The 27,833-nt window shown below is 41.6% G+C and overlaps 1 protein-coding gene and 1 long non-coding RNA gene across 3 annotated transcripts in view; one reads left to right on the top strand and one right to left on the bottom strand.

Moving 5' to 3' along the window:
• Positions 1 to 27,833, bottom strand: part of LMBRD1 (LMBR1 domain containing 1) — a 131,952-nt gene that overhangs the window by 72,718 nt on the left and 31,401 nt on the right. The window contains exons 4-5 of the mRNA XM_086316742.1: positions 12,556 to 12,653; positions 10,257 to 10,324 (exon numbers count right to left, since the gene is read on the bottom strand). Of these exons, the coding sequence (XP_086172868.1) occupies positions 10,257 to 10,324; positions 12,556 to 12,653 (166 nt within the window). The remainder of the gene's footprint in view (positions 1 to 10,256; positions 10,325 to 12,555; positions 12,654 to 27,833) is intronic.
• LOC147365558 (uncharacterized) lies at positions 2,332 to 11,692 on the top strand. 2 transcript variants are annotated; one of them, XR_015132562.1, is made up of 3 exons: positions 2,332 to 2,509; positions 2,960 to 3,163; positions 10,235 to 11,692. It is a non-coding gene; the product is annotated as an uncharacterized LOC147365558 (long non-coding RNA). The 2 variants fall into 2 exon arrangements; XR_015132560.1 differs by lacking the exon at positions 10,235 to 11,692 and adding an exon at positions 5,760 to 6,261.

The following is a 27,833-nucleotide window of genomic DNA, read 5'->3' on the forward strand; positions in this document are numbered from 1 at the left end:
ATTAAAATTGCCAACATTTGCTGGATCATAAAGCAGGAGAATTCCAGAACAACGTCTACCTCTGTTTCATTGACTACGCTAAAGTCTTTAACTGTGTGGATCATAACAAAATGTGGATAGCTCTTACAGATGGGAATACCAGACCATCTTACCTGTCTCCTGAGAAGTCTGTATGCAGGTCAAGAAGCATCAGTTTGAACCCTGAATGGAAAAACTGATTGGTTCAGGACTGAGAAAGGAGTACCACACGGCTGTCACCCTGTTTATTTAACCTAGATGCTGAGCACATCACAAGAGATGCCGGGCTGGATGAGTCATAAGTGGGAATCAAGATAGGCAGGAGAACATCAACAACCTCAGATATGTGGATGATACCACTCTAATGGCAGAAAGCAAAGAGGAACTAAAGAACATCTTGATGAGGGTGAAGGAGGAGAGTGAAAGAGCCAGCTTAAAAACTAAATATTAAAAAAAACTAAGATCATGGCATCTGGCCCCACTACTTCATGACAAATAGAAGGGGAAAAGGTTGAAGTAGTGACAGATTTCCTCTTCTTGGGCTTGAAAATCAGTGGATGGTGACTGCAGCCATGAAATCAGAAAATGATTGCTTCTTGGCAGGAAAGCTATGATAAACGTAGACAGTGTGTTGAAAAGCAGAGACGTTATTTTGCCAACAAAGGTCCGTATAGTCAAGGCTATGGTCTTCCCAGTGGTCATGTATAGATGTGAGAGTTGGACCATAAAGAAGGCAGAACACCAAAGAACCGATGCCTTTGAACTGTGGGGCTGGAGAATACTCCTGAGAGTACCTTGGACTGCCAGGAGATCAAACCAGTCAACCTTAAGGGAAACTAACCCTGAATACTCATTGGAAGGACTGATGCTGAAGCTGAAGCTCCAGTATTTTGGTCACCTTATGGAACAGCCAATTCATTGGAAAAGGCCCTGATGCTGAGAAAAATTTGAGGGCAGAAGGAGAAGAGGGCATCAGAGGATGAGATGGCTGGATGGCATCATGCAATGGACATGAACTTGGGCAAACTTCAGGAAATGGTGAGGGACGGGGAGGCCTGGCGTGCTACGGGGTCGGAGTCAGACACGACTGGAGACTGGACAACAACAACAACAACTGGGGGAGGGAGGATTTAAATTCACATTCCACTTTTTATATCATTCTTTAACTATTCCATGCTAACTTCAGTTTCTCAGTCATCATATGGAATACACTCAAGTGTGTCCCCTCCGCCTCAAATTACTATGTTGAGGTGCTAAGTCCCCATGTGAATGGTACCTGGATACAGGGTCCCAAGGGTGACTCTCTGACCTGATGGGACTGACGTCCTTTTAGGGAGAGGAACAGACACCAGAGCTCACTGGTGGCCAGCAGAGAGGAAAAGCCGTAGGAAGACACAGTGAGAAGGCGGCCATCTGCAAGCCAAGGAGAGAGCTCCCACCAGACACCAAACCTGCTGACACTTTAATTTTAGACTCTCAGCCTCCGGAACTGTAAGAAGTAAGTGTCCACTGTGGAAGCTAGCAAGCCTGTGGTATTCTGTTAAGACAGCTCAAGTAGGTGGCTAAGTGGTAAACAATCCACCTGCTAAAGCAGGAGATGTAGAAGACATGGGTTCAGACTCTGGGTCAGGAAAATCCCCTGGAGAAGGACATGGCAGCCCACTTCAGTATTCTTGGCTGGAAAATTCCATGGACAGAGGAGCCTGGTGGGCTATATAGTCCATGGGATTGAAAAGAGTTGGACACAACTGAGCACGTATTTACATTATTCCTAGCCCAAGTAGACTAATACAGATTTTGGCACTGTGAAGCAGGTTTCTACTTTGTAACAAATACCTGAACATGTACATGTGACTTTGGAGCTCAGTGACAGGGAAAGACCTAAAGACATCGGAGGTTGCATGCCAGAGAAAGTCCAAACTGCCTTGAACAGACTACTGATAAAAATGTGGATGTTAAAGGCAATTCTGGTGAGAACTCAGGAAGAAAAGAGTGTTTTAGAGAAAGCCTCTATCATCTTAGAGAAGACATACAAGCTGTGAGAATGCTGTTAGAAATATGGACACAAAAGGTCATTCTGAGGAAATCTCAGCTAGAAATGAAGAATATGTTAATGGAAACTGAAAGAAAGGAGATCACTATTAGAAAGTGACGAAGAGCTTGACTGAATAGTTTTATAGTGCTTTATGGAAGGCAGAACTACTCGTAAGAGATAAGACTGGATATTTAGCTGAGGAAAATTCTAAGCAAAGTGCTGGAAGGAGCAAGTTGGTTTCTCCATACCATTTATAGTAAAATGCAAGAGAGAGAGATAAGCAAAAAGGAACCAGACTTTTGAAAACAGTGAGCACGCACGTTCTAAGAGCTTGGCTGAACAATCACTTGTCAAGGAGATTAGTATGGGTGGAAACCATCGATTTAATCAGCTGTGTCACAGAAGACAGGAAGAGACAGGGTGACACCAGCAGAGACACAGTCAACCTGAACTAAGGTAAGGGAGCACAGATGAGACACAATAAGGGAAGGCACTGAGACTCGAGATTTGTCAGGATGGGGTCACAGAGTTATTTAGCAGAGAATGTGCTTTCATCCTTCAAGAAAGACCCCAAAGGCACTTCAGTTATCATCAGGGCTGCCGCTCCTACTAGACAAGAGGGCAAAGCTGCTTCCTCCTCAATTTCAGAAGACAGGGTCCTCTGCTCAGTTTAGCTGCCAGGGAGCTGATGCAGAGTCAAGGGGGCAGGACCAACACCCAGAATCAGGGGGTGGCGCAGGGCAGGGCTGCGGAGGGCCGGGGCAGTGACCCACCCCTCGGTGGGCCTGGAGGGCAAAGCCCCCATCAAAGAAGAAGATTATTCCTGAGCCTTAAGATCTAAGGGACTCTGCCTTGCTCTGAACTGGTTTGGCACATTCACATTTCCTGTCTGATGTCTCTCTTTAGGATGGAAGTACCTGTCCTGTGCCTGTCCCACCACTGTGTCTGGAAGCACATGACCTGTCCTGTTGCACAGGTTCACTGCTGGGCAAGGGTTCTGACCAGGAGGAGTCTTCAGATCTCACCCACACCTGATCTAGATGACATTCAGAAAGACCCAAGACTCAGATTCCATGCTGGGTTAAGACTTTTGGGCCTTGCTGGGATGAGGTAAGTGCATTTTGCATATGAGAAGAACATGGATTTTGGGGGAGGCAAAGAACAGAGTGCTATAGACTGAATTTGTCCCCACAAAATCGATGTTGAAGCCTCAGTCGCCAACAGGATGGTATGTGGATACAGGGCCTGTAGGGACGTTCGGTCAGTTCAGTTGAGAGGTTGTCCTGTCTGACTCTTTGCGACCCCAAGGACTGCAGCACACCATGCTTCGCTGTCCAGCTCCAACACCCAGAGCTTGCTCAAACTCAAGTCCATCGAGTCGGTGATGCCATCCAACCACCTCATCCACTGTCTCCACTGTCGTTCCCTCCTCCTCCTGCCCTCAATCTTTCCTAGCATCAGGGTCTTTTTCAATGAAGACAGTTCTTTGCAGCAGGTGGCCCAAGTACCGGAGATTCAGCTTCAGCATCAGTCCTTCCAATGAATATTCAGGGTTGACTTCCCTTAGGACTGACTGGTTTGATCTCCTTGCAGTCCAAGGGACTCTCAAGAGTCTTCTCCAACACCACAGTTCAAAAGCATCAGTTCTTTGGCTATCAGTTTTCTTTACGGTCCAACTCTTACATTCATACGTGACTACTGGAAAAACCACAGCTTTGACTAGATGGACCTTTGTTGGGAAAGCAATGTCTCTGGTTTTTAATATGCTGTCTAGGTTGGTCATAGCTTTTCTTTTAAGAAGCAAGAGTCTTTTAATGTCATGACTGTAGTCACCATCTTCAGTGATTGTGGAAAAACAAAGTCAGCCACTGTTTCCACTGTTTCCCCATCTATTTGCCATGAAGTGATGGGACCAGATGCCATGATCTTAGTTTTCTGAATGTTGAGTTTTAAGCCAGCTTTTTCACTCTCCTCTTTGACTTTCATCAAGAGGCTCTTCAGTTCCTCTTCACTTTCTGCCATAAGGATGGTGTCATCTGCACATCTGAGGTTATTGATACTTCTCCGTGCAATCTTAATTTCAGCTTGTGCTTCATCCAGTCTGGCATTTCACATGACATACTCTGCATATAAGTTAAATAACCATGGTGACAAAATACAGCCTTGATGTACTCCTTTTCCTAATTGGAATCAGTTCCATGTCCGGTTCCAACTGTTGCTTCTTGACCTGAATACAGATTTCTCAAGAGTCAGGTAAGGTGGTCTGGTAGTCCCATCTCTTTCAGAATTTTCCATAGTTTGTTGTGATTCGCACAGTCAAAGGCTTTAGCGTAGTCAATAAAGCAGTAGATGTTTTTCTGGAATTCTCTTGTGTTTTCAATGATCCAACAGATGTTGGCAATTTGATCTCGGTTCCTCTGCCTTTTCTAAATCTAAGCTTGAACATCTGGAAGTTCTTGGTTCACATACTGTTGAAGCCTTGCTTGGAGAATTTTGAGCATTACTTTACTAGCATGTGAGATGAGTGCAACTGTGTGGTAGTTTGAACATTCTTTGGCATTGCCTTTCTTTGGGATAGGAATGAAAACTGACCTTTTCCAGTCCTGTGGCCACTGCTGAGTTTTCCAAATTTGTTGGCATGTTGAGTGCAGCATTTTCACAGCATCATCGTTCAGGATTTGAAATAGCTCAACTGGAATTCCATCACCTCCACTAGCTTTGTTCCTAGTGATGCTTTCTAAGGCCCACTTGACTTCACATTCCAGGATGTCAGGCTCTAGGTGAGTGATCACACCATTATGATTATCTTGGTCATGAAGATCTTTTTTGTATAGTACTCTGTATTCCTGCCACCTCTTCTTAATATCTTCTGCTTCTGTTAGGTCCATACTGTTTCTGTCCTTTATTGAGCTCATCTTTGCATGAAATGTTCCCTTGGTATCTCTAACTTTCTTGAAGAAATCTCTGGTCTTTCCCATTCTGTTGTTTTCCTCTGTTTCTTTGCACTGATCGCTGAGGAAGGCTTTCTTATCTCTCTTTGCTATTCTTTGGAACTCTGCATTGAGATGTGTATATCTTTCCTTTTCTCCTTTGCTTTTTGCTTCTCCTCTTTTCACAGCTATTTGTAAGGCCTCCCCAGACCACCATTTTGCCTTTTTGCATTTCTTTTTCTTGGGGATGGTCTTGATCACCGTCTCCTGTACAGTGTCACGAACCTCCATCCATAGTTCTTCAGGAACTCTGTTTATCAGATCTAATCCCTTGAATCTATTTGTCACTTCCACTATATAATCATAAGGGATTTGATTCAGGTCATGCTTAAATGGTCTAGTAGATCTGCCTGTGGAGGACAGAGTCGCCCTTCCCGTGGAGTAAAGAACCTGGCCTTACCCAAGCGAAGTCTGAATTTTGCCCATGATTCTGGCATGTCATCCAGGTCATATCTGATTGGGCATCTGTTTTCAGGACAGGGGCTGGCCATACCCAGCCTCACGTGATAGGCCAGAAAGACCATCCTGCAATTCAGCATGGAGGTGAGATGGCCATGGAGGCAATTACAGGCCATCAGTCCCGCAGACGTGCTGCAACAGAAACGCCACGTGAGCTTCCCTTGTGGGAAATACAAGTAGCCCCCCAGCATTTTCAAAGTTCACTTTATGCCATTTCATTTTTCTGAAAGAATTATATTAGTACCTATTTTCACTAGGTGAAAGAAATCTGAAAAGAAAACGGTCACTTTTATGAAGAAAGGCAAAAGGCAAAGACAATATCAGAGTTGGTTTTGGAGTCAGTTTACAGAGGCAGTGCGCACCCTGAGCAGAGCGTGACACCATCCAGTTCTTCCCCGGGAACCACACTCAGCGTCTCAGCATCCAGCCACCACCACCCTGACCTGGGTCTGTGCGCATCTGTGCTCTATCTGGTTTATTTTGTGCCTCTGTGAGCAAGGTGGGTCCTCAGGGAATTGTTCCTTCCCTTTAGGCCATTTCAGTTTAGGAAAGGTTTCCGGGCAACCCTCTAGTTTGGGATGGCAGGGAATCTGTACTCCACACGTGTTGTCACACATGGAAGCCAGAGGGTAATGTATCCAGAGGACAACAGTCACCTCACATCTGGAATCTTCCCAGACTCTGTCCTATGCATCTCTCAAGAGGCTGATTTTAATCTGTCTTCTTTACCTGTAATAAATGGTAAGTGAAGTGAAGTCACTCAGTCGTGTCTGACTCTTTGTGACCCCATGGACTGTAGCCTACCAGGCTCCTCCATACATGGGATTTCCCAGGTAAGATTACTGGAGTGGGGTGTCATTTCCTTCTCCAGGGGATCTTCCCAACCCACGGAGCGAATCTGGGTCTCCTGCATTGCAGGGAGTCACTTCACATTCTGAGCCACCAGGGGAGCCCTTGGTAGCCATGGATATAATTGCTTTCAGTGAGTTCTGTGAATCCTTCTAGAGAATTACCAAAGCTGAGGGTCGTTTTAGGAACCCTGAAACAGCTTGCGATTGATTTCAGAGGTGAGAGGAGTGCTCCTTGAAGTCTGCAGTTGGGCTAAGTCCAGGCGCATCTATCTTCCTTTCCTTCTCGTCTCATACCCTCTGCGCCTGCCTTGTGAGAAACCCCTGCCAGCTCTTTCTCCAAACCACAGGCAGGATCTCCTCACTGCTGTGACCATACTGTCTGGTCTGGGTGACTGCAAGAGCTCCTAACAGACCTCAAGTTTCTAGCCTGACCACCACAAAGTCAACTCTCAATACACCATCCAGGAATCTCTGTGAAATGTCAGATCATGTCACTCCATGAGCAAATGCCCTCAACAACTCCCCGCTCCCTGAGGATCAATGTCAGAATGCTGCCAATGCCCCCAGGCCCTACTCAGGCAGCTCCAAGCACCCCCTCTTCCTGCACCGTGGCTGGGTCCAGCCCCTCCACTCCAGCCCCCGCCCCACCCCCTACCCCCGGTGCCCTCGCTTGGTCCTGAAGGTGCCAGAGGCACTCCCACCCCAGGCTCACCAACCTTTCCTCTGGGTGGAGAACACTGCACTGCCCTCCCCCTCACACACGCACACAGCTGGGCTCCCTACCTCCTCCAAGGGTCTCCTCATCCTGCCTTCTCACAGGGTCACACCCCCAACACGGCCTAGTCTTTCCTTTCTTTCTCTGCTCTGCTCTCCTAACCCCCTGCAAAGAACCAATAAATTGCAGAAGAAACTTCAGAATCTGTTTTGTGCAGGAAAGATATCCTGGCTACTATGAAGATTTGATTTCACTGACGGTTCTCAGTCATGTTCGAAATAAGGAGCTAGCCAACTACTGAGGGCTCATGTGTGTAAATACAGTTTCACTGGCACTCAGTCATGCCCTTTGGTTTATGCACTGTCTGTGACTTACTGTAGAGCTACAGGAGGAGAACTGAGTACTGCTACATGGACTACTTGGTCCACTAACCTGAAATACTATCTACTCTTTAAGAAAAGTTTGCTGATCTCTATTCTAGGTAATTTAGATTTACAGATAAGGGACCCCCCACACTGACAAAGCAAATTCACTTAACTAGATCTGGCTTGATTTAAAAAGCCAAAAACAACTTTAAAAATATATTTAAGAGCTAAAATAAATAACAATACCACCAGAACACATCCTCTCAACAACTGGAAAATACACGGCCTCCCCCAGCTGACATGGAAAAGGTCACATCTCTTCCAACAGTGACAATAACTCAGGGACAAGTTGATAAGGGCTCAGTGTCCAGTATGCAGAGAGGATTACACAGGTGACCAGGAAATCCAACAGTTGCCCAGAAACCACTACTTTGACAGCAGTTATATTGTGTTGTGGTTAGAAATGCACGACCTGTATGTAGGAAGAGCTTAAATGGTGAGGACTCTACTCAGCAAATAGAGTTCTGGGGCTTCTGCAAACAACAGATTTAGCAGTGACAGACAGCTACATGACTTTCTGTAGACGGACTCTGTGAAACTAAAGACCACCTCTGAGCCAGAGCTATGGTAGACTTCTTATCACAGCTGTTAATTGTGGATTTAAATCCACAGCTGGATTTAAGAATCACTTAAGAAAGCCCAACCCATAATATTAATTCATTAAGTGTTTTTCTTCTCTAAATTTAAAGTTAGTATCTACAGATGGAATTGTATCTACAACCCAGTGCCTCTTATTCCTGAATTCAGAGTGATAATTTTGCAAGTGTGAAATTTGTTTTTGTGGGTTTCCCCTGCCAGAATGGAACTGGTTCCTTCAAGTCTACCTAGGGTCCTGCTACCTGTCATGTGACCCCGTGACGGACGTTTTCACCTCTTTCTCTGACCTCCACCCTGTCATCCGTGTAGCTTATAGTAAACACAGTGGAGCCAGAGCCCTAAAGTCCTACTGATATAAAGTCCTTCTGTTCTAATTGTACAAAAGCATCTACCTTGGCCACATCAGCCATGGAGTGAGGTCACATTAATTCAGGAATCTGAGACCAATGATTTTGATTTTTGTTAAATCTTTAGAGAGCAAACCAAAGCAAAATTACAGTGGGAAGGAGAATGTGGCTTCTCATGGTACTCTTTGGTTTTCTTTCATTTTTATTTTTAAAGACTACTTCACAAGATACAGCTTCTGCAGAAACCAACATGACAAATGACACGTCTTAGGAGTCTTAAGTTGGTAGGAATCTGATTCTTGTTCCTTTTTGGGTACGAGTTGGGCAGCACACAGGCACAAAAAGACAGAAGTTTGAAATCTTCGGTTCTAAGGATTTTTAAATTGACTCCCAACTCACTGTTTATCCTGGGGATCTTAAAATAATTTCCCTCACAGAAATTATTTCATTACTGCTTCTACAGCAAATGCATGCTTTTTATAATTCATTGGTCTTCAGGAACTGAGGTCCTATGCTGTCTCACTTTAATTTTTAAAGCCCATTTATCATCTCTGAAACCTTTCTGTTTGCTTGGTTCTGGCTGTACTTGGAATCATGCTGATCATTGTGATCACGCCCACAACTTGACCTGGAGAGGTAGGCCTTCTTTTTTAGCCTAATAGTGTTCCATGTACATGCACATGCTCTTTGGCACACCTAGGTGTTTGTGTGTATGTGTTAGTCGCTCAGTCATGTCCAACTCTTTGCAACCCCATATACTGTAGCCCACCAGTCTCCTCTGTTTATGGGATTCTCCAGGCAAGGATACTGGAGTGGGTTGCCATTCCCTTCTCCACAGGATCTTCCCAACCCAGGATTCGAACCAGGGTCTCCCACATTGCAGGGAGATTCTTCACCGTCTGAGCCACCAGGAAAGACTGTTAAGTGTTTAAAGTTGAATAAATGAAGAAGCTTAAGAATGCTGCTGGGAAAAAAAAATCAGGATCTATTTTAACAATGATAAATGTCTTCTATTAACAGGGACAAATGTTTTCCAAAATGAAATTTTTTAATGTATTAATAAATACACAAAAACTTACTGTTATAAGTTTATAAAAACGTATGGAAAAAGAATTAAGAACAAATTCATTAGAAATTCCCCAGTGGTCCAATGACTAGTATTCCATGCTCTCACTGCTGAGGGCCTGGGTTCGATCCCTGATCAAGGTACTAAAATGCCACAAGCTGCCCAGCACAGCCAAAAAAGGGAGGGAAAGAGAGACTGAAGGAGGGAAGCAGGAAGAATAAAAGAAGAGAGACAGAGAAAGAAAAAACTTGTTGACAAAGATTAATTCAAAGTTTTAAAGACTGATGCATCAAATCTGAAAAGAGGTACAGACAAGGATTTTTCATCAGTGTTGTTTACAAAAACGGAAAAACCACAAACATCATAAATGTCCAAGTAGCCATCACAAGACCAGCCAAATAAATTGTTACAACCTAAGAAGGGAATGCAATACACACAATGATGCATCTATCCTGAAGAGATGCCTGCAATGTTTCAACCAGTGATTACCAAAAATCACATAAAAAGTAATCACATCTGTGTAAAATTACAACACGGAGGGTATATGGGAGAAGGGGCTTTCTGCATATATTTGAACACATTAAAAATATCTAGATAGAACAATGTAGTGGTTATTGATTGTTGGTAGTCTGTTCTTTTAAAATTTTCTTGATTTTCTCTCTTGGGTTTTTATTAATGAGCTCTTATTACTATTATCATTATCATTAAAATAATGCTGTTTCCATTTTCAGGAAAAGAAAAATCGAAACTTACCCAACTAAAAGAAGAAGTGCACAAATCACAACAAATCCCAAAGTATACTTGAGTGCCATTTTAACTTGCTAGATGTCAAAGGAGAAAAAACATTCCATTTAGTAAAACTTTTAAAATATAAAGTATTCTTGCTACAGTGTAACAGTACTTTCATGTTCGATATACCAACTGTGCAAAGTTCCTCTTTACTGAAAAACAATGTATATAACATATCTTAAGTATCTTGCACACTATACTAGATTTTTTAAATCTTTTCAATGATTAGATCTCATGAAAAGGCAGTACACCTAAAATACAATGAATTCTTTGTGGGAGACGTAACAGTAATTAGTTTACTTTAATAAATACCAGAATATTTTTATAATATTCCTCAAAATAGGGAGCAATCTAAATCTACAATGCCCATACCTCAATTTATCAAAATGGGTTAAGTAATAATTAAACAACAATTATAATATTTAAATTATATATGTTTGGATATATATAATATATAAAACATATACTTATAAAAATTTATTTTATAAATATGCATACACACATATAAAGCACATACCATGCCAGGACTGTTTCTAAGAACTTTACATATATTAAACTCATTTCAAACTTACAACACCCCTGAGATAGGCATTCCATCCCTGCTTCAGAGATAAGGAAACTGTGGCCCAGAGGTTAATTAATTTACCATATGTCATATAGGTGCCAGGGGATTAAACAAGGACTTGAAACCAAGAACTCAGTTCTTTAAAGCCTGTGCTTTCCTTGGTACGCATAATGTAAGACAAAGTTTAACAAAAACACAAACTAGACACTCTAAATACATGGAAAGAAAAGTTAATCTCAAAGGAAAAGCTACATCAGTGAGAAAACAAAACATGACTTGTCTCTCGCCCTAATGAAATCTTTAAAATAATCACCTTTTAAAATATAACTTTATGTTTCATATGATAAATTCTTGTTCACAAAGGAGTTGAGACAGTCTTTAGGAAAACACCTAAGGTAAAGTTAAGGAGGGTCAACCACAGGGGATGGGGAAGATGCACTTGAGAAGCAGTGAAGACAGGAAGCACCTGCTCATCCCATTTTCAACAGCAACTCTGTGACTAGCCATTCTACCTTACACACCCTGGGTTTTCAAATACAGAATCACACAGTATCTGCAGATAATAGTTCAACTTTCTTTATGTATATTTAAACACTTTTTCCTCTAACAAACTGCACTGACTACCACTCTGGAATCATTTAAAATATTGCTGATGTACTTTGCTAATGATCTTAATGCAGATGCTGTAAAGTTTTAATAAGCACAGCTATGCCTAATGCTGGCTTTTGAGTGAATATATGTATATATATATGTGCATATGTATTTAAATGTTACAAACCAAAAACATGTTATAAAACAAATTCCTGTAACTCAATAAAAAAACAAAATAAATTTATTCTTTTTATGCTGTTTTTCTCTTAAATTAGAAATAAAGTATTCAATTTTGGCAAATACCTTTCAACATACAATTTCTTCTAGGACCTATTAAATTACCATATATTAATAGAAGTGCTGGTTCTAAACCACCAATGCATTCCAGAGACTGGCCCAACTCAGTTATATACTATATTAACGTGCTTCTAAGATACTCCTGAATTCTACCTGCTAATGTTTCAGTGAAGAGTTTTATACCAAGACTTCAGTGACCTTGGTCTGCAGGTCTGGACACGCATATGTGCTCTACTGACCAGGTTTCTGTATCCGTATTACTACGGGAATTAGTAAGGACAACCTGAGAGTCCCCCTTTCCGTCCCAGAACAGGGGTCAGCAAACTGCATCCTGTGGGCCACAAACAGCCCCTCCTACCTCACATCATGCTCACTGTATACTGGCCTTACACAGAAATAAGTTTGCTGACCCAGCTGCCAAACTCGAGAACAACAGTCACAAGTACCCTGTGACTCCTGGGCGCTGGAATATAGTTAGTTTGAGCCGGGGTATGCTGCAGGTGTAAAATGCACTCTAACTTGCACAGAATGTGAAAAAAAGTAATGTCTCATTAATAACGTTTTTGACTATCTGAAATAATATTTCGAACATATAATATTAAATACAATGTGTCATGAAAAATAATTTTAATTGTTCTTTCTACTTATTTTATTATGACTACTAGAAAATTTTAAATTCACATGTGGATTACATTATATTTCTATTAAACAACACTGCTCAAGAATAAAATCAAAAGTCACATTATTTGAAAACAGGAAGAAATAATCCCTTCTCCCCTAAATTGAGACCTCTAAAATAAAGCTACTTACAGTGCATTTACCAGTATCATCATCATCCTTTTCTTCATAGTAGAAGTAGACAAAAGGGATCCAGAAGAACACACAGAATAATATAACAGAATATAAGGCTGCAGAAAGAATGAGATGAGAGATAATAAAAACACACCAACTTAACAAACGTTTAAAACATATAGGTACACACACCCCAAATTCACTCCCCTATCTGATTCCTAGACCTGCAACTTGATATGTGTAATATCCAAATCAACCTTTTCTGAACCCTGTTTCAAGAAGTCAACACCATTATCATCACATAGCAAATCATAATTCAAGTTAACTTTGAGGCAATTTTTAGCAACAATTATGATACTAAATGTTTCAATAAACTGTGCCCTCTAACATCTTAGGTCTTACTATAGTACTAAAAACTTTCTGTGAACGATCTTATGTAAATAAACTTTAACTTTTATATTCTTTACAACTTAATACTGAGTACAGCTGACACATTTGCCAGTCACTCAAGTTAAAGAAACAGCTGTAACTGATACGATCCTTGTTACAAATAATTTCCCCAATCTATGTCTAAAAGGAGAATAGAGGGGCACAGGAGGAGATGGTTAGATGGTACCATCCACTCAATGAGCACGAATCTGAGCAAACTCCAGATGACAAAGAACAGGGAAGCCTGGCATGCTGCAGTCCATGGTGTCACGACGAGTCAGACACGACCCAGAGACTGAGCAACAGAGTTTAAAACATACAATGCTATGAAACTGATCTTATAAAAAAAAGTCAGGATACAGAAAATGTAAGAAACAGTAAAATCAGATTCAAAGTTAACTGATATGAATTTCTATTTATCTGCTTTAAAATAACATTAGATTTGAGATACTTTCAACCAGTAGTCAAAGTATTGTTTTTAATTCAACATAGAACTTGACATTTCAACAGCTATTTTTATTTAAAATAAAAATAACATAAACAATTTTTCAGACTCAAGAAACCTAAGAAATCTGTGTATTTACATTTATTTTCATACACTATATCAAGGGAAATAGTGACTATGCAATCATATAAAGGAACCACAAGATGAGAATCATTATACTCCTTTATCCAAAAAAGTATTATTAAAGGTTATTAATATATAATACTTAAATTACTAACAAATTAAAATAGCTACTTTTAATTACTAACAAATTAAAAGTATTGTTAATAATGTATAATAAAGCTAAATTACTCATTCTCTTGGGAAGAATGCATAAATTACAGAATTTTTAAACATGATCTAAATACTAGCTAGCACTGTTTCATTTTTCTGGAAGTCACTTATGAAACAGCCCCCACTAAATGCAACATAGTTAAAAAAAAAAAACTCAGAACAAACCAGACTCTAAATAACTGATAAAAAGGTCAGAGTTAATTTATACTGCCCAATCACAACATGACTGTCAGCATACTGAATTTTGGCACTACAGATACTTTGTAAAATCTATGCAGCCTATTAATATTGTAAGAAATTAAAAATAACAATAAATATTTAAGGGTAATGAATACTGATGTTTCTACTATAAACCAGAGAGTAGCCAGAATTTACATTTTTATTCCAAATCTAAGAGCCAGTGGAAATAAACAAGTATTCAAAAGAGTACCAAAATACTGGTTGGACCATAAAGAAGGCTGAGCTCTGAAGAACTGATACTTTTGAACTGTGGTGTTGGAGAAGACTCTTGAGAGTCCGGCGGACTGCAAGGAGATCAAACCAGTCAATCCTAAAGGAAATCAGTTCTGAATATTCACTGGAAGGACTGATGTTGAAGCTCCAATATTTGATCACCTGATGCAAAGAGCCAACTCACTGGAAAAGATCCTGATGCTAGGAAAAGACTGCAGGAGGAGAAGGGGACGACAGAGGATGAGACGGTTAGATGGCATCACCGACTCAACAGACATGAGTTTGAGTAAGCTCCTGGAGATGGTGAAGGACAGGGAAGCCTGGCGTGCTGCAGTCCACAGGGTGGCAAAGAGTCAGACAGAATTGACCAACTGAACAACAAAAAGCTTCAAAAAATTAAACATAAAAGGGAAAGTACTATAAATCACCCTAAGCACTATACCAGTATTAGGACTGAAATAATCAAATAATTTGTTAAGACTAGAAAAAAGCCTAAATTATAACAGCATTTATTGGGCTGAGAGCCATATGCCATGCTTGATAAACTGACAGATGCAGTAAGGTCTGGCTTCAGCCTCAGCATATCCATGTGTCTACTGCTTGGTGGCCTTGGCCTTGACAGCCACAGAGCCCAGTGACTATTTCATGAGCATTCCCAATAAGCATGATTATCAAGGTGCTCATCATTATTCCCTGGTGGCTCAGATGGTAAAGCTTCTGTCTACAATGCGGGAGACCTGGGTTCAATCCCTGGGTCAGGAAGATCTCCTGGAGAAGGCAATGGCAACCCACTCCAGTATTCTTGCCTGGAAAATCCCATCGATGGAGGAGTCTGGTGGGCTACAGTCCATGGGGTCACAAAGAGTCAGACACGACTGAGCGACTTCACTTTCTTTACTTTCATAATTACTAGTCATTAGGAAGATGCAAACTAAGCCCATGAGAGGCTACAGACCCCAGAATGGCTAAAATTAAGCCATCAGTACCAAGTATTGACAGGAATGCAGAACAACATACTTTCCCATGCTTTTTAAGAGGGACTATAAACAGCACAACCCTGTGGAGAACTGTCTAGCAGTCTCTCACCAAGTTAACACCTACCTACCATATAACCAGACGGTCCCACTCCACCAGCGATGAAGTGCAGTGACACATGCAAAGTCTTTCCGCCCAGACAAGCCTACCTGAGGGGCAGAGTCCAGGGTTCTTATCGGTGATTTATAATGCAGGCACAACTGCCTGAGTGACCAGTTAAGATTACCAAAAGTACAGACTCCAAGAAGGACAGCAGCTGTACCACAAGTCACATGCACAAACAATCTAAACAAGCTGGACTGCACGATTCTGTATTCAGTGGTACATATCCACTAATCAATTAGTACTATCAGGTGACAGCCAAGGGCCAGGTTTCCAGGTATTGGTCAAGGGTCTGCCACATAAGCAGGTCCCCCTGAAGATATGTGAGAGGGAAACTATCGAGTCTGATTCACAACGAGAAAGTTGACAGCAATATTATTAACAGTGATCAAAACCTGGAAATGACCTAAATGTCCATCTGCAGGTGAACAGATAAGCTGAGTGGTACAGTCATACAAATGGCAATAAAAAAGAAAAAACTATGAATACCTGTGAGAAGGATGGACCTCACAGACCTTAGGCTGAATAAAAGCACAGACACTGGAAGATGTACACCTTCTGAAAGCCACGCAGTTGCGTCCAACTCTGTGACCCCATGGATATAGTCCATGGAATTCTCCAGGCCAGAATACTGGAGTAGGTAGCCTTTCCCTTCTCCAGGGGATCTTCCCAACCCAGGGATTAAACCCAGGTCTCCCACATTGCAGGCGGATTCTTTACCAGCTGAGCCACAGGGAAGCCTACACCTTCTAGTACCTTCTAGTATATCTTAAGGAGAAGGCAATGGCACCCCACTCCAGTACTTTTGCCTGGAGAATCCCATGGACGGAGGAGCCTGGAAGGCTGCAGTCCATGGGGTCGCTAAGAGTCGGGCACAACTGAGCGACTTCACTTTCACTTTTCACTTTCATGCATTGGAGAAGGAAATGGCAACCCACTCCAGTGTTCTTGCCCGGGGAATCCCAGGGACGGGGAAGCCTGGTGGGCTGCCGTCTATGGGGTCGCACAGAGTCGGACACGACTGAAGCGACTTAGCAGCAGCAGCAGCAGTACATCTTAAAGAAGTTCCAGAACTAGCAAAACTGGCTTATTATGACCCAAGTCAAAAAAGTATTTGGGGGCAATTACTGACTATAAAGAGACATGAGGATGTACAGCAACCAAAAATCTCATATGTTGGTGGTAAGAATATCCAGAAAAAGTTTCTAGGAACTGACACCTGAGGAAGAAAGTAGGGAAGAAACACAGTTCTGAAGAGACTCTGGGATACTGGTCTGTGCAGGGCTGCCCTGACACCACATCCTAAGCCATTTGCTTGTAATCGGACTGCTCTTTTTCAGTGTCCTTCAAAAAGATTTCTTCCTTCAGCATGTAAATGTTAAACTGTAAAGAAGGAAACTAAAAATACATTAACATTTTCATGTGTTTCAGATCAGTTCTAATGCCAAGTTGGTACTATATATCTGTAAATGAAAAAAATGCTATCATGAAACAGAGTAACTGATTCTTTTAATTAAGTTATACTTCAAACTGATAGCTATTTTCAAAGGAAAATTATTCTTAACTCCAACAGGAATGACACTCTCAAATCCTGATATCTTTATAAAATACATTTTACTTGTAACAGTTTTTGTTAAAAGATTGCTACTAACAAGTAAAAGATAAACAGACTTTTTGGTTTAACAGTCCCACTAAAATTAAAAAAAAAAAAAAAAAACACTAAAAAAGAAATTTTAAGCCTCACATCTACAGAAATTGGCAGAAATTAAACTCATAAAACAAGTTATTTTTTTAAAACAAAACTAGCAAGAACAAGTGAACAGAAAGCCATCAACTCTTAAAAAGCCAGACAAAAATTGTGGCAAAAAATACATGATAATTCTTATGATTTTTTAAATACACACAAAGCAAACAATGTATCTTTTGAAAACTGCATTTCTAAACTATAACTCGCATAAGAATTAACTTGGACAAATCAGGCTTCGGAATTTCTAGACATTCTTTATTCCTCCTAACTACCAATGAGAAATCTGAAACACAGAATAGCTCAGTCAATATTGTAATAGTATAATTGATCATTACAAAGCTTTTTATTTTAGAGGGTCAAAGTATTAAGATATTTTGGGAACTCTAAAAGCCTTCTAAAATTATCCCACTGGCCCAGCTGAAGCAATCTGGGGTCAAGACTGCCAGCTGCACACACAACACCCATTTTCCTTTCAGCTCACTCTCCTTTTTGTCTTTCTCTCTTCCTTCGACATTCTGCCTGAATTGTACACATGATAGCTTAGACTCCAGCCACGTCTCTGGACTCTGTGGTAGCCTTAAGGTGGAAAACAGGTACTAAGGACGGAGAGCAGAGGGAAGTGAGCGGAGGCCTTGCATAATGCTGCTACACCAGCCCGGGTACCTGCCTCCAGTCTTATTTTAAGTGAGACTGAAAAACCATTCCAGCCATTTATTTCCAACCTGTTCACAGCAGCATAGAATGTTGCAGGAGAAATGGGGTAACCCAAACATTCACCCCTGAGCCGTCACGTCCGTGGTGGTCCTGAGAGTGGTCAGTAGATGAAGCTCAATTAGTCTGTGCCCCTGAACACGGCAGCATCGTGATGGGCAGCCTAGTCCAGGTTCTAAACATATTTCCCCTGAGAGTCAGCAGTCCTCTAATAAACACCAGGCCCTCCAGCTAAAATGGGAGGTATTGTTGCCTGATCACTCAATGGAATAAAGAGACCAAAATCTGTTATTGTTGTTCAGTAACAGTGGTGTGCAAATCTTTGCAACCCCATGGACTGCCGCACTCCAGGGCGCCCTGTCCTTCACCATTTCTTGGAGGTTCCTCAAACTCATGTCCATTGAGTCAGTGATGCCATCCAATCTCATCCTCTATCGTCCCCTTTTCCTCCTGCCTTCTGTCTTTCCCAGCATCAGGGTCTTTTCCAATGAGTCAGTTCTTCACATCAGGTGACCAAAGTATTGGAGCTCCAGCTTCAGCATCAGTTCCTCCAATGAATTTTCAGGACTAATCTCCTTTAGGATTGACTGGTTTGATCCCCTTGCAGTCCAAGGGACTCTGAACACCACAATTGTTGGGAGTTTTCTCCAATACTACAGTTCAAAAGTGTCAATTCTTCAGCGCTCAGCCTTCTTTATGGTCCAGTTCTCACACTCATACATGACTACTGGAAAAACCATAGCTTTGACTAAATAGACCTTTGCTGGCAAAGTAATGTCTCTGCTTTTTAATATGCGATCTAGGTTGGTCATAGCTGTTCTTCCAAGGAGCAAGAGTTTTTTAATTTCATGGCTGCAGTCACCATCTACAGTGATTTGGAAGCCCAAGAAAATAAAGTCTCTCGCTGTTTCCATTGTTTCCCCATCTATTTGCCATGAAGTGATGGGACTGGATGCCATGATCTTAGTTTTCTGAACACTGAGTTTTAAGCCAGCTTTTTCACTCTCCTCTTTCACCTTCATCAAGAGGCTCTTTAATTCCTCTTTGCTTTCTGCCATAAGGATGGTGTCATCTGCTTATCTAAGGCTATTGGTATTTCTCCCAGCAATCTTAACTCCAGCTTGAGCTTCATTAAGCCTGGCATTTTGCATGATGTACTCTGCATAGAAGTTAAATATGCAGGGTGACAATACACAGCCTTAACGTACTCCTTTCCCAATTTTGAACCAATCCGTTGTTCCGTGTCCGGTTCTAACTGTTCCTTCTTGGTCTGCATGTAGATTTCTCATGAGGCAGGTCAGGTGGTCTGGTATTCCCATCTCTTGACGAATTTTCCACACTTTATTGCGATCCACACAGTCAAAGGCTTTGGTATAGTCAATGTAGCAGAATTAGTTTTTCTGGAATTCTGTTGTTTTTTCTATGATCCAACAGATGTTGGCAATTTAACTCTGGTTTCTCTGCCTTTTCTAAATCCAGCTTGAACATCTGGAAGTTCTCAGTTCACATACTGCTGAAGCCTCGCTTGGAGAAGTTTGAGCATAACTTTGTTAGCATATAACATGAGTGCAATTGTGCGGTAGTTTGAACATTCTTTGGCACTGCCTTTCTTTGGGATTGGAATGAAAACTGACCTTTTCCAGTCCTAAGGTCACTGCTGAGTTTCTAAATTTGCTGACATATTGAGTGCAACACTTTAACAACATCATCTTTTAGGATCTGAAATAGCTCACCTGGAATTCCATCAGTTCCACTAGCTTTGTTTGTAGTGATGCTTCCTAAGGCCCTCTTGACTTTGCATTGTAGGATGTTTGGCCCTAGGTGAGTGATCACACCATCATGGTTATCTGGGTCACTGAGATCTCTTTTGTAAAGTTCTTCTGTGTATTCTTGCCACCTCTTCTTAATATCTTCTGCTTCTGTTAGGTCCATACCATTTGTGTCCTTTATTGTGCCCATCTGTGCATGAAATGTTCCCTTGGTATCTCTAATTTTCTTGAGGAGATCTCTAGCCTTGCCCATTCTACTGTTTTCGTGTATTTCTTTGCACTGTCTACTGAGGAAGGCTTTCTGATCTCTCCTTATTATTCTTTGGAACTCTGCATTCAGATGGATACATCTTTCCTTTTCTCCTTTGCCTTTCACTTCTCTTTTCTCAGCTATTTGTAAGGCCTCCTCAGACAACCATTTTGCCTTTTTTGCATCTCTTTTTCTTGGGGATGGTCTTGATCCCTGCCTCCTGCACAATGTCACGAACCTCTGTCCATGGTCCTTCAGGCACTCTGTCTATCAGTTCTAATCCCTTGCATCTGTCATTTCCAATGTATAACCGTTAGAGATTTGATTTAGGTCATACCTGAATGGCCTAGTGGTTTTCCCCAATTTCAGTCTGAATTTGGCAATAAGGAGTTCATGATCTGAGCCACAGTCAGCTCCTGGTCTTGTTTTTGCTGCCTATATAGAGCTTCTCCGTCTTTGGCTGCAGAGAATATAATCAATCTGATTTTGGTGTTGACCATCTAGTGATGTCCATGTGTAGAGTCATGCCTTGTGTTATTGGAAGAGGGTGTTTGCTATGAGGGTGTGTGCCACTGCATTCTCATGGCAAACTGTTGGCCTTAGCCCTGCTTCATTTTGTACTCCAAGGCCAAACTTGCCTGTTATTGTCAGATATAAATCACGCCTCCTAATTTGATGAAAGGGCTTCTATGGTAGCTCAGTGATAAACAACCTGTGTGCCAACGCAGAAGCAGCAGCTTCAATCCAAAGGTCAGGAAGATCCTCTGGAGAAAATGGCAAGCCGCTGGAGTATTCTTGCCTGGGAAATCCCATGGACAGAAAGAGTTTGGCAGGCTACGGTCCATGAGGTCTAGAAAGAGTTGGACACAACTTACCGGCTTAGTGATTAACATCATCAATTAACAACAATTCGATGAAACCACTGTTTTCATCCTTGCTGGAAGTATTCCCATATGGCTATAAAGAATTCTAAAAACAGCTGCGTTCAGCTGCAGGGTTTGAAGAGTAACAGTTTTGTGAAAGGGTCACAAGGAATACTAGTACAAACCGCCATGCTCACATCTATTCCCTGGTGACCAGTTAACACGTAAACAGATCACGGCAGGAAAGAACCACATGGTAGTGCTAGGGGGTTCACGGCACTCTCTAAACATGGAGGGGCACCTCTCAATTCATTTTAGGAAACTAGCAGAGGCTTCATGTTTAAACCTGATGAGAAAACAATAAAGGAAAATCACAGGCCAGTTTCACCTCTAAATCGAGCTTTAAAAGAATCCTAAACAAGATGGCAGCAAATGAAATCTAGCAAAAAAATTAAAAACAAACCCAAAAAGCCACCACCATGACCAATCTATATTATCCAAGGAATGCAAAGATGGTTTAAGAACAATCTATATTCATGTGACACATCACTTAGAAGAATGTAAATATGAAACAAACTTCACATGATTATCTCCCCCTAACAAATGCATTCAATTCAACAAACATCTACTGAGTATGTTCCAGGCATCATTCTGGGGTCATGGACCAGAGCTCACTTCTTCCCTCCTCTCACATGGCTTACTTCTAGTGGGGAAAAGAAAATATTTAGAATCATTGAATTAAACTACTCAGAGTACATTAACAAAAATCTTAAATCAGTAACAAAAACACATCCCAACTGCCAAAAGGCAGTTGAATCAGAAAGCTAAAAAAGTCAATAAATGTTAAAAGATATGCAACTTCATTTCCAAATACGAGAAATGCAGATTAGAATGATCACCTCACATTTGCCAAACTGGAAAAACTACAAATACATGGATATCAAAGTTCTGGGTCCAGAACAACTAAAAAGAGTACAGCCTCCTAAAAGGACTTAAACTGGTACATTTAGAAAAATGATGGCGCACTATTTAGGGTGTTGAAGCTGCACATGACTTATGAAGCATTGATTCCACTGTATGTATGTATTTTTACACACACACAACAGGAAACATGTACAAACACGTTCACTGTTTGTCCAAATGTCCAGAATGATCACCATGTAGCACACAGTCACACACAATGATAATAAAGTGCACCTTATGCAGTAACATGTGTGAATCCTAGGGACACATGACTTGAATGAAAACAAGCAAATAATTCCATATACAGTTCAAAAAATGTATAACTAAGGATATAGCATGGTAATACTGTAAGGCAAGTAAGGAATTAACATAGACAGATCACAATAAACTGTAGAAAATTCTGAAAGAGATGGGAATACCAGACCACCTGACCTGCCTCTTGAGAAATCTGTATGCAGGTCAGGAAGCAACAGTTAGAACTGGACATGGAACAAAAGACTGGTTCCAAATAGGAAAAGGAGTACGTCAAGGCTGTATATTGTCACCCTGCTTATTTAACTTATATGCAGAGTACATCATGAGAAACGCTGGGCTGGAAGAAGCACAAGCTGGAATCAAGATTGCCAGGAGAAATATCAATAACCTCAGATATGCAGATGACACTACCCTTATGGCAGAAAGTGAAGAAGAACTAAAAAGCCTCTTGATGACAGTGAAAGAGGAGAGTGAAAAAGTTGGCTTAAAGCTCAACATTCAGAAAACTAAGATCCTGGCATCCGGTCCCATCACTTCATGGGAACTAGATGGGGAAACAGTGGAAACAGTGTCAGACTTTATTTTTGGGGGCTCCAAAATCACTGCAGATGGTGACTGCAGCCATGAAATTAAAAGATGCATACTCCTTGGAAGGATAGTTATGACCAACCTAGATAGCATATTCAAAAGCAGAGACATTCCTTTGCCAACAAAGGTCCATCTAGTCAAGGCTACAGTTTTTCCTGTGGTCATGTATGGATGTGAGAGTTGGACTGTGAAGAAGGCTGAGTGCCAAAGAATTGATGCTTTTGAACTGTCGTGTTGGAGAAGACTCTTGAGAGTCCCTTGGACTAAAAGGAGATCCAACCATTCCATCCTGAAGGAGATCAGCCCTGGGATTTCTTTGGAAAGAATGATGCTAAAGCTGAAATTCCAGTACTTTGGCCACCTCATGCAAAGAGTTGACTCATTGGAAAAGACTCTGATGCTGGGAGGGATTGGGGGCAGGAGGAGAAGGGAACGACAGAGGATGAGATGGCTGGATGGCATCACTGAGTCGATGGACGTGAGTCTGAGTGAACTCTGGGAGTTGGTGATGGACAGGAAGGCCTGGCGTGCTGCGATTCATGGGGTCGCAAAGAGTTGGACATGACTGAGCGACTGAACTGAACTGAACTGAATTTAAACAGTGTTTATTTCTAAGGGGTTGGGGAGGAGATGGCATTGGGTAAAGGCACATAGGGGACTGCAAAACGCTGGCTTCAAACCTCATACCTTATCTGCTTAGTAAATACTCTGCAAGTATAAAAGTATTACATGTTGAGTAAATACCACAGCTGTCAATATTTGCAAAACAGCTGTGGCGGGCAGCCTCTAAAGTGGCTAACATCTCTGATACTCATGCCCTGCTTCTGGGTGTGGGCTGGACTAGACTCACTGCTGATAACAGAGTATGACCAAAGAGGGGGACGAGTGACTAAAAATCTCTGGCTTCTTGCTCCCATGTTATGAGCTGCCCTATGGGAACTGCATGCGGCAAAAGCTGACTTTGCTGAACACAGACAGCCCAGGCCTGAGGCCGCCTCTGCCCACACCCCGGGATACCACTGTCCCTGCTGACGGCTGCATCTGGACCCCTGACCCACAGGGACGTGAGATAACGTCTGTCTGCAGTGTTAAACTGAGAAGTTTGGGGGCAATTTGTTACATGACAAGAAATCATTTGCACCATTGCTGGTAACACAGCAAAGTGATTAAAACATTCCAATGCATGATCTGACAGTATAGAACTTTCCAAATAAAATCGTTTATAGATTCTGACTTAGAATACATCATCTGACGTAGCCTGAAGAACAATCGTTTCTCTTAAGGACTATTTTGGTTGGTTCTTTCCTCTCTCTTTCAAATTAATTCCAAGGTTTATGCTGCAATGCTATTTTTATAACAAGAAACTGTTAAAACGTTAAATTACAGAGTCAGGGAAAAGGCTAAGCAATTTACAATGTAACGCACAATCGTGTAGAAACTAATGATAACTAGACTGTTGACGCCAAAGCTACTTAGAAACATTAGCTGAAATACCAGCACATAAAATACACATAAACGGTACATAAATAGACATAATGCAGATTAGCGTTACTAACTGACAATTCTTGGAAGCCATGTTGTGTGATACACAAAGAACCACATTCCAGTTTATAAACCTTGGTAATTCATAACTTTTCAGCTTCATTTTTCACATAAAAATAGAAATTTCACATAGAAAATAGAAATCATAAAAATGCAAGTCCCCTCAAGTTTTAGGTCATAATAATAGCAGCTATCCTGCACTGACAGCCTGTCATATACCCAGCACTGTCCTATACTCTTCACTTATATCTGCTCATTAAATATTTCCCCAACAACTTTGAAATAAAACTGACATATCACAAAATGCACAAATTTTAAGTTCACAATCCAATGATTTTTAGTAAATGTATACACTTGAGTAACTTGCACCATGATCCATTTTTAGAGCATTTCCATTATCTCAAACAAACTGCTTTGTGCCATTCGCAATTAACCCCACTCCAACTCCTAGTTTGAGGCAAGGACTGATCTGCTTTCTGTCTCCAGAGACTTGCCTTTTCTAGACATTTCATACTGAAGTAATTAAACAAGATGTAGTCTTTTGCATCTGGCTTCTTTTACTAAGCATGGGGCTAAGAGAGTTTTTTTCTGTGAAGAGCCAGATATTATCTCAGAAAGTTGCCACAGAAAACAGGAATGCCAGTTTGCTGACCCCTGACTTAGACTGCACAAACAGAACACATTTCACTTAAACACTCACTGGTTGCTGGACATGTGGATTCTTTCCAGTTCTGTGCTACTATGAAAAAAACTGCTGTGGAATTTGCATATATATCTTCGTGTGGACATTATATCCATTTCTCTTGAGCATAGTCCTTGAAGTGTAACTGCTGGATCACATAGTTTATAAACTAAAAAATTTAACATTTTCAGTTCAGTTCAATTCAGTTCTGTCTGACTATTTGCGACCTCATGGTCACAAAGCCTGCAGGACGCCAGGCCTCCCTGTCCATCACCAACTCCCGGAGCTTGCTCAAACTCATGTCCATCGAGTTGGGGATGCCATCCAACCATCTCATCCTCTGTCATCTGCTTCTCCTGCCTTCAATCTTTCCCAGCATCAGGGTCTTTTCCAATGAGTCAGCTCTTCTCATCTGGTGGCCAAAGTATTGGAGTTTCAGCTTCAACATCAGTCCTTCCAATGAATATTCAGGACTGGTTTCCTTTAGGATGGACTTGTTTGATCTCCCTGCAGTCCAAGGACTCTCAAGAGTCTTCTCCAACACTGCAGTTCAAAAGCATCAATTCTTTAGCACTCAGCTTTCTTATGATCCAGCTCTCACATCCAAACGTGACCACTAGAAAAATCACAGTTTTCACTATATGGACCGTTGTCAGCAAAGTAATGTCTGCCTTTTAATATGCTGTCTAGGTTGGTCATAGCTTTTCTTCCAAGGAGCGTCTTTTAATTTCATGGCTGCAGTCACCATCTGCAATGATTTTGGAACCCAAGAAAATAAAGTCTGTGACTGTTTCCCCATAAGTGATGGGACCTGATGCCATGATCTTACTTCTCTGAATGTTGAGTTTTAAGCCAGCTTTTTCACTCTCCTCTTTCACTTTCATCAAGAGGCTCTTTAGTTCCTCTTCATTTTCTGCCGTAAGGGTGGTGCCATCTGCATATCTGAGGTTATTGATATTTTTCCCTGCAATCTTGATTCCAGCTCAACTTTTTAGGAAAGTTGAAAACTGCTTTTCAACCCAACACACCATCTGACATTTCCAACAGCAGTGTTTGAGCTTTCTAGTTTCTCTGGATCTGTCAATATTTGGATAGTATCTGGTTTTTATTACAGCCATTATGAACTGAATGTAGGTCTGCCCCAAAATGCACAGGTTGAAGCCCTAACCTCCAATGTGATGGTATCTGGAGGTGGGACCTTTGGCAAGCAATCAGAATTAGATCAAGTCCTGAGTACGACTCCATGGCATGATCTGAGTGTTTAGGGTAAAAGGAAGAGAGGGCCGGTCTGTCTTACTCTTGTTCCCCTGGTCCCCACGTGAGGACACAGCAAGAAGGTAGCCCTCTGCAAGTCAAGAGAGGAACCAAATCTGTTGGCACCATGATCTTACGCTTCCCAGCCTCTACAACAGTGAGAAATACATGTTTAAGTCACCCAGTCTGCAGTATTTTGTTACAGAGCCTGAGTTGAGATAATCATTCTAGTGGGTGTGCAGCAGTATCTCACTAGAGATTTAATCTGCATTTCCATAATCATTAACAATGTTGAACATCCTTTTATGTGCTTACAAGCAATTTAGAAATCGTTATTAATGAAAGTATGCTCAAATACTTTGCTCATTTTTAACTGTTTGTCTAATTAGTGATTGGTAAAAATTGTTATTATATTCTGTATACAAGCCTTATACGACATACAGTTTGCAAATATTGTGTCTGTGACTTCATTTTTTTAAACTGTCTTTTGAAAGGTCACATTTTTAATTTTGATAAAGTAGAATTTATCAAGTTTTCTCTTACTTGCACCTCGTAAATTTTGATATGCAGTATTTTTATTCTCATTCAGTTCAAGCTGAGGAGGGAAGAAGTGGTTAGAAGGAAGGCAACAGACCTAGTCTAAAATATTATACACTAACCACTATCCTTAGCAGTCTGCAAGCATAAACCAGTCCATCCTAAAGTAGATCAGTCCTGGGTGTTCACTGGAAGGACTGATGCTGAAGCTGAAACGCCACTACTCTGGCCACCTGATGCAAAGAGCTGACTCATCTGAAAAGACCCTGAGGCTGGAAAAGATTGAAGGCAGGAAGAAAAGGGGACAACAGAAGATGAGATGGCTGGATGGCATCACCAACTCAATGGACATGAGTATGAGTAAACTCTGGGAGTTGGTGATGGACAGGGAGGCCTGGCGTGCTACAGTCCATGGGGTCTCAGAGTCAGACATGACTGAGCAACTGAATTGATTGAACTCAGTTGCTATTCACTGACCACCAGGAAATTTATCAAATATTAACAGCTTGAGGATCAGGTGCTCTAGAAATGTTAATTTTGAGATGTGAACTTTTTGGTAGAAACTGTCAAGTGGACCACTGGACACAGATATGAAGTTCAAGAGAGGTCTGCAGGGCAGTGACACCTGCTCAGCACTCACACGTCTCATACTCCTAGCATGGTGCAAAGGCACAGCTCCAGCCTCATCACACATGCAGAGAAGTCAGAAAGAAGTGAAGGGACCTCAAGGTACCATGGCATGATTCACAGATTAGACAGCATGTTCAGAGTAACTGTATAAACTCCAGCTACAAGTGTTCAGCAACTAACCAACCAGGAGAGAGGTGAAATGTCCTAAAAACTCTCTTGTGTGGTGTGCTAAGTCACTTGAGTCATACCCAACTCTTTGCAATCCTGTGGACTGTAGCCTGCCAGGCTCCTCTGACCATGGGATTCTCCAGGCAAGAATACTGGAGTGGGTTGCCATGCCCTCCTGCAGGGGATCTTCCTGACCCAGGGATCGAACCCGTGTCTCTTACGTCTGCTGCATTGGCAGGCAGGGTCTTTACCACTAGTGCCACGTGGGAAACTCTCTTAGGTGCTCCAGAATGCCTGCCACAAGAACAGTTTTGAAACAGGATGGAAGGGGGTAGGGTACAACCTTTAAAAGAATGGCATGGCCTGAGAATACAACATAAAATGATTAGAACTAAACAGGTCAAGATGACAGATGAGTCCACTTCCACTACACCTTGAGTCTCAGTGTATGCTCACTGTAACCCATCAGCAGACTAAGCGACACACCCACAGGCACCGTGACGGTTCTAAGGCTGACCATAGCACTAAAAAATTGGGTGG

The sequence above is a fragment of the Bos grunniens genome, chromosome 9, assembly GCF_055505025.1.
Source record: "Bos grunniens cultivar Pamir isolate PY7600 chromosome 9, Bosgru_T2T1.0, whole genome shotgun sequence".
Classification (NCBI taxonomy): Eukaryota; Metazoa; Chordata; class Mammalia; order Artiodactyla; family Bovidae; genus Bos; species Bos grunniens.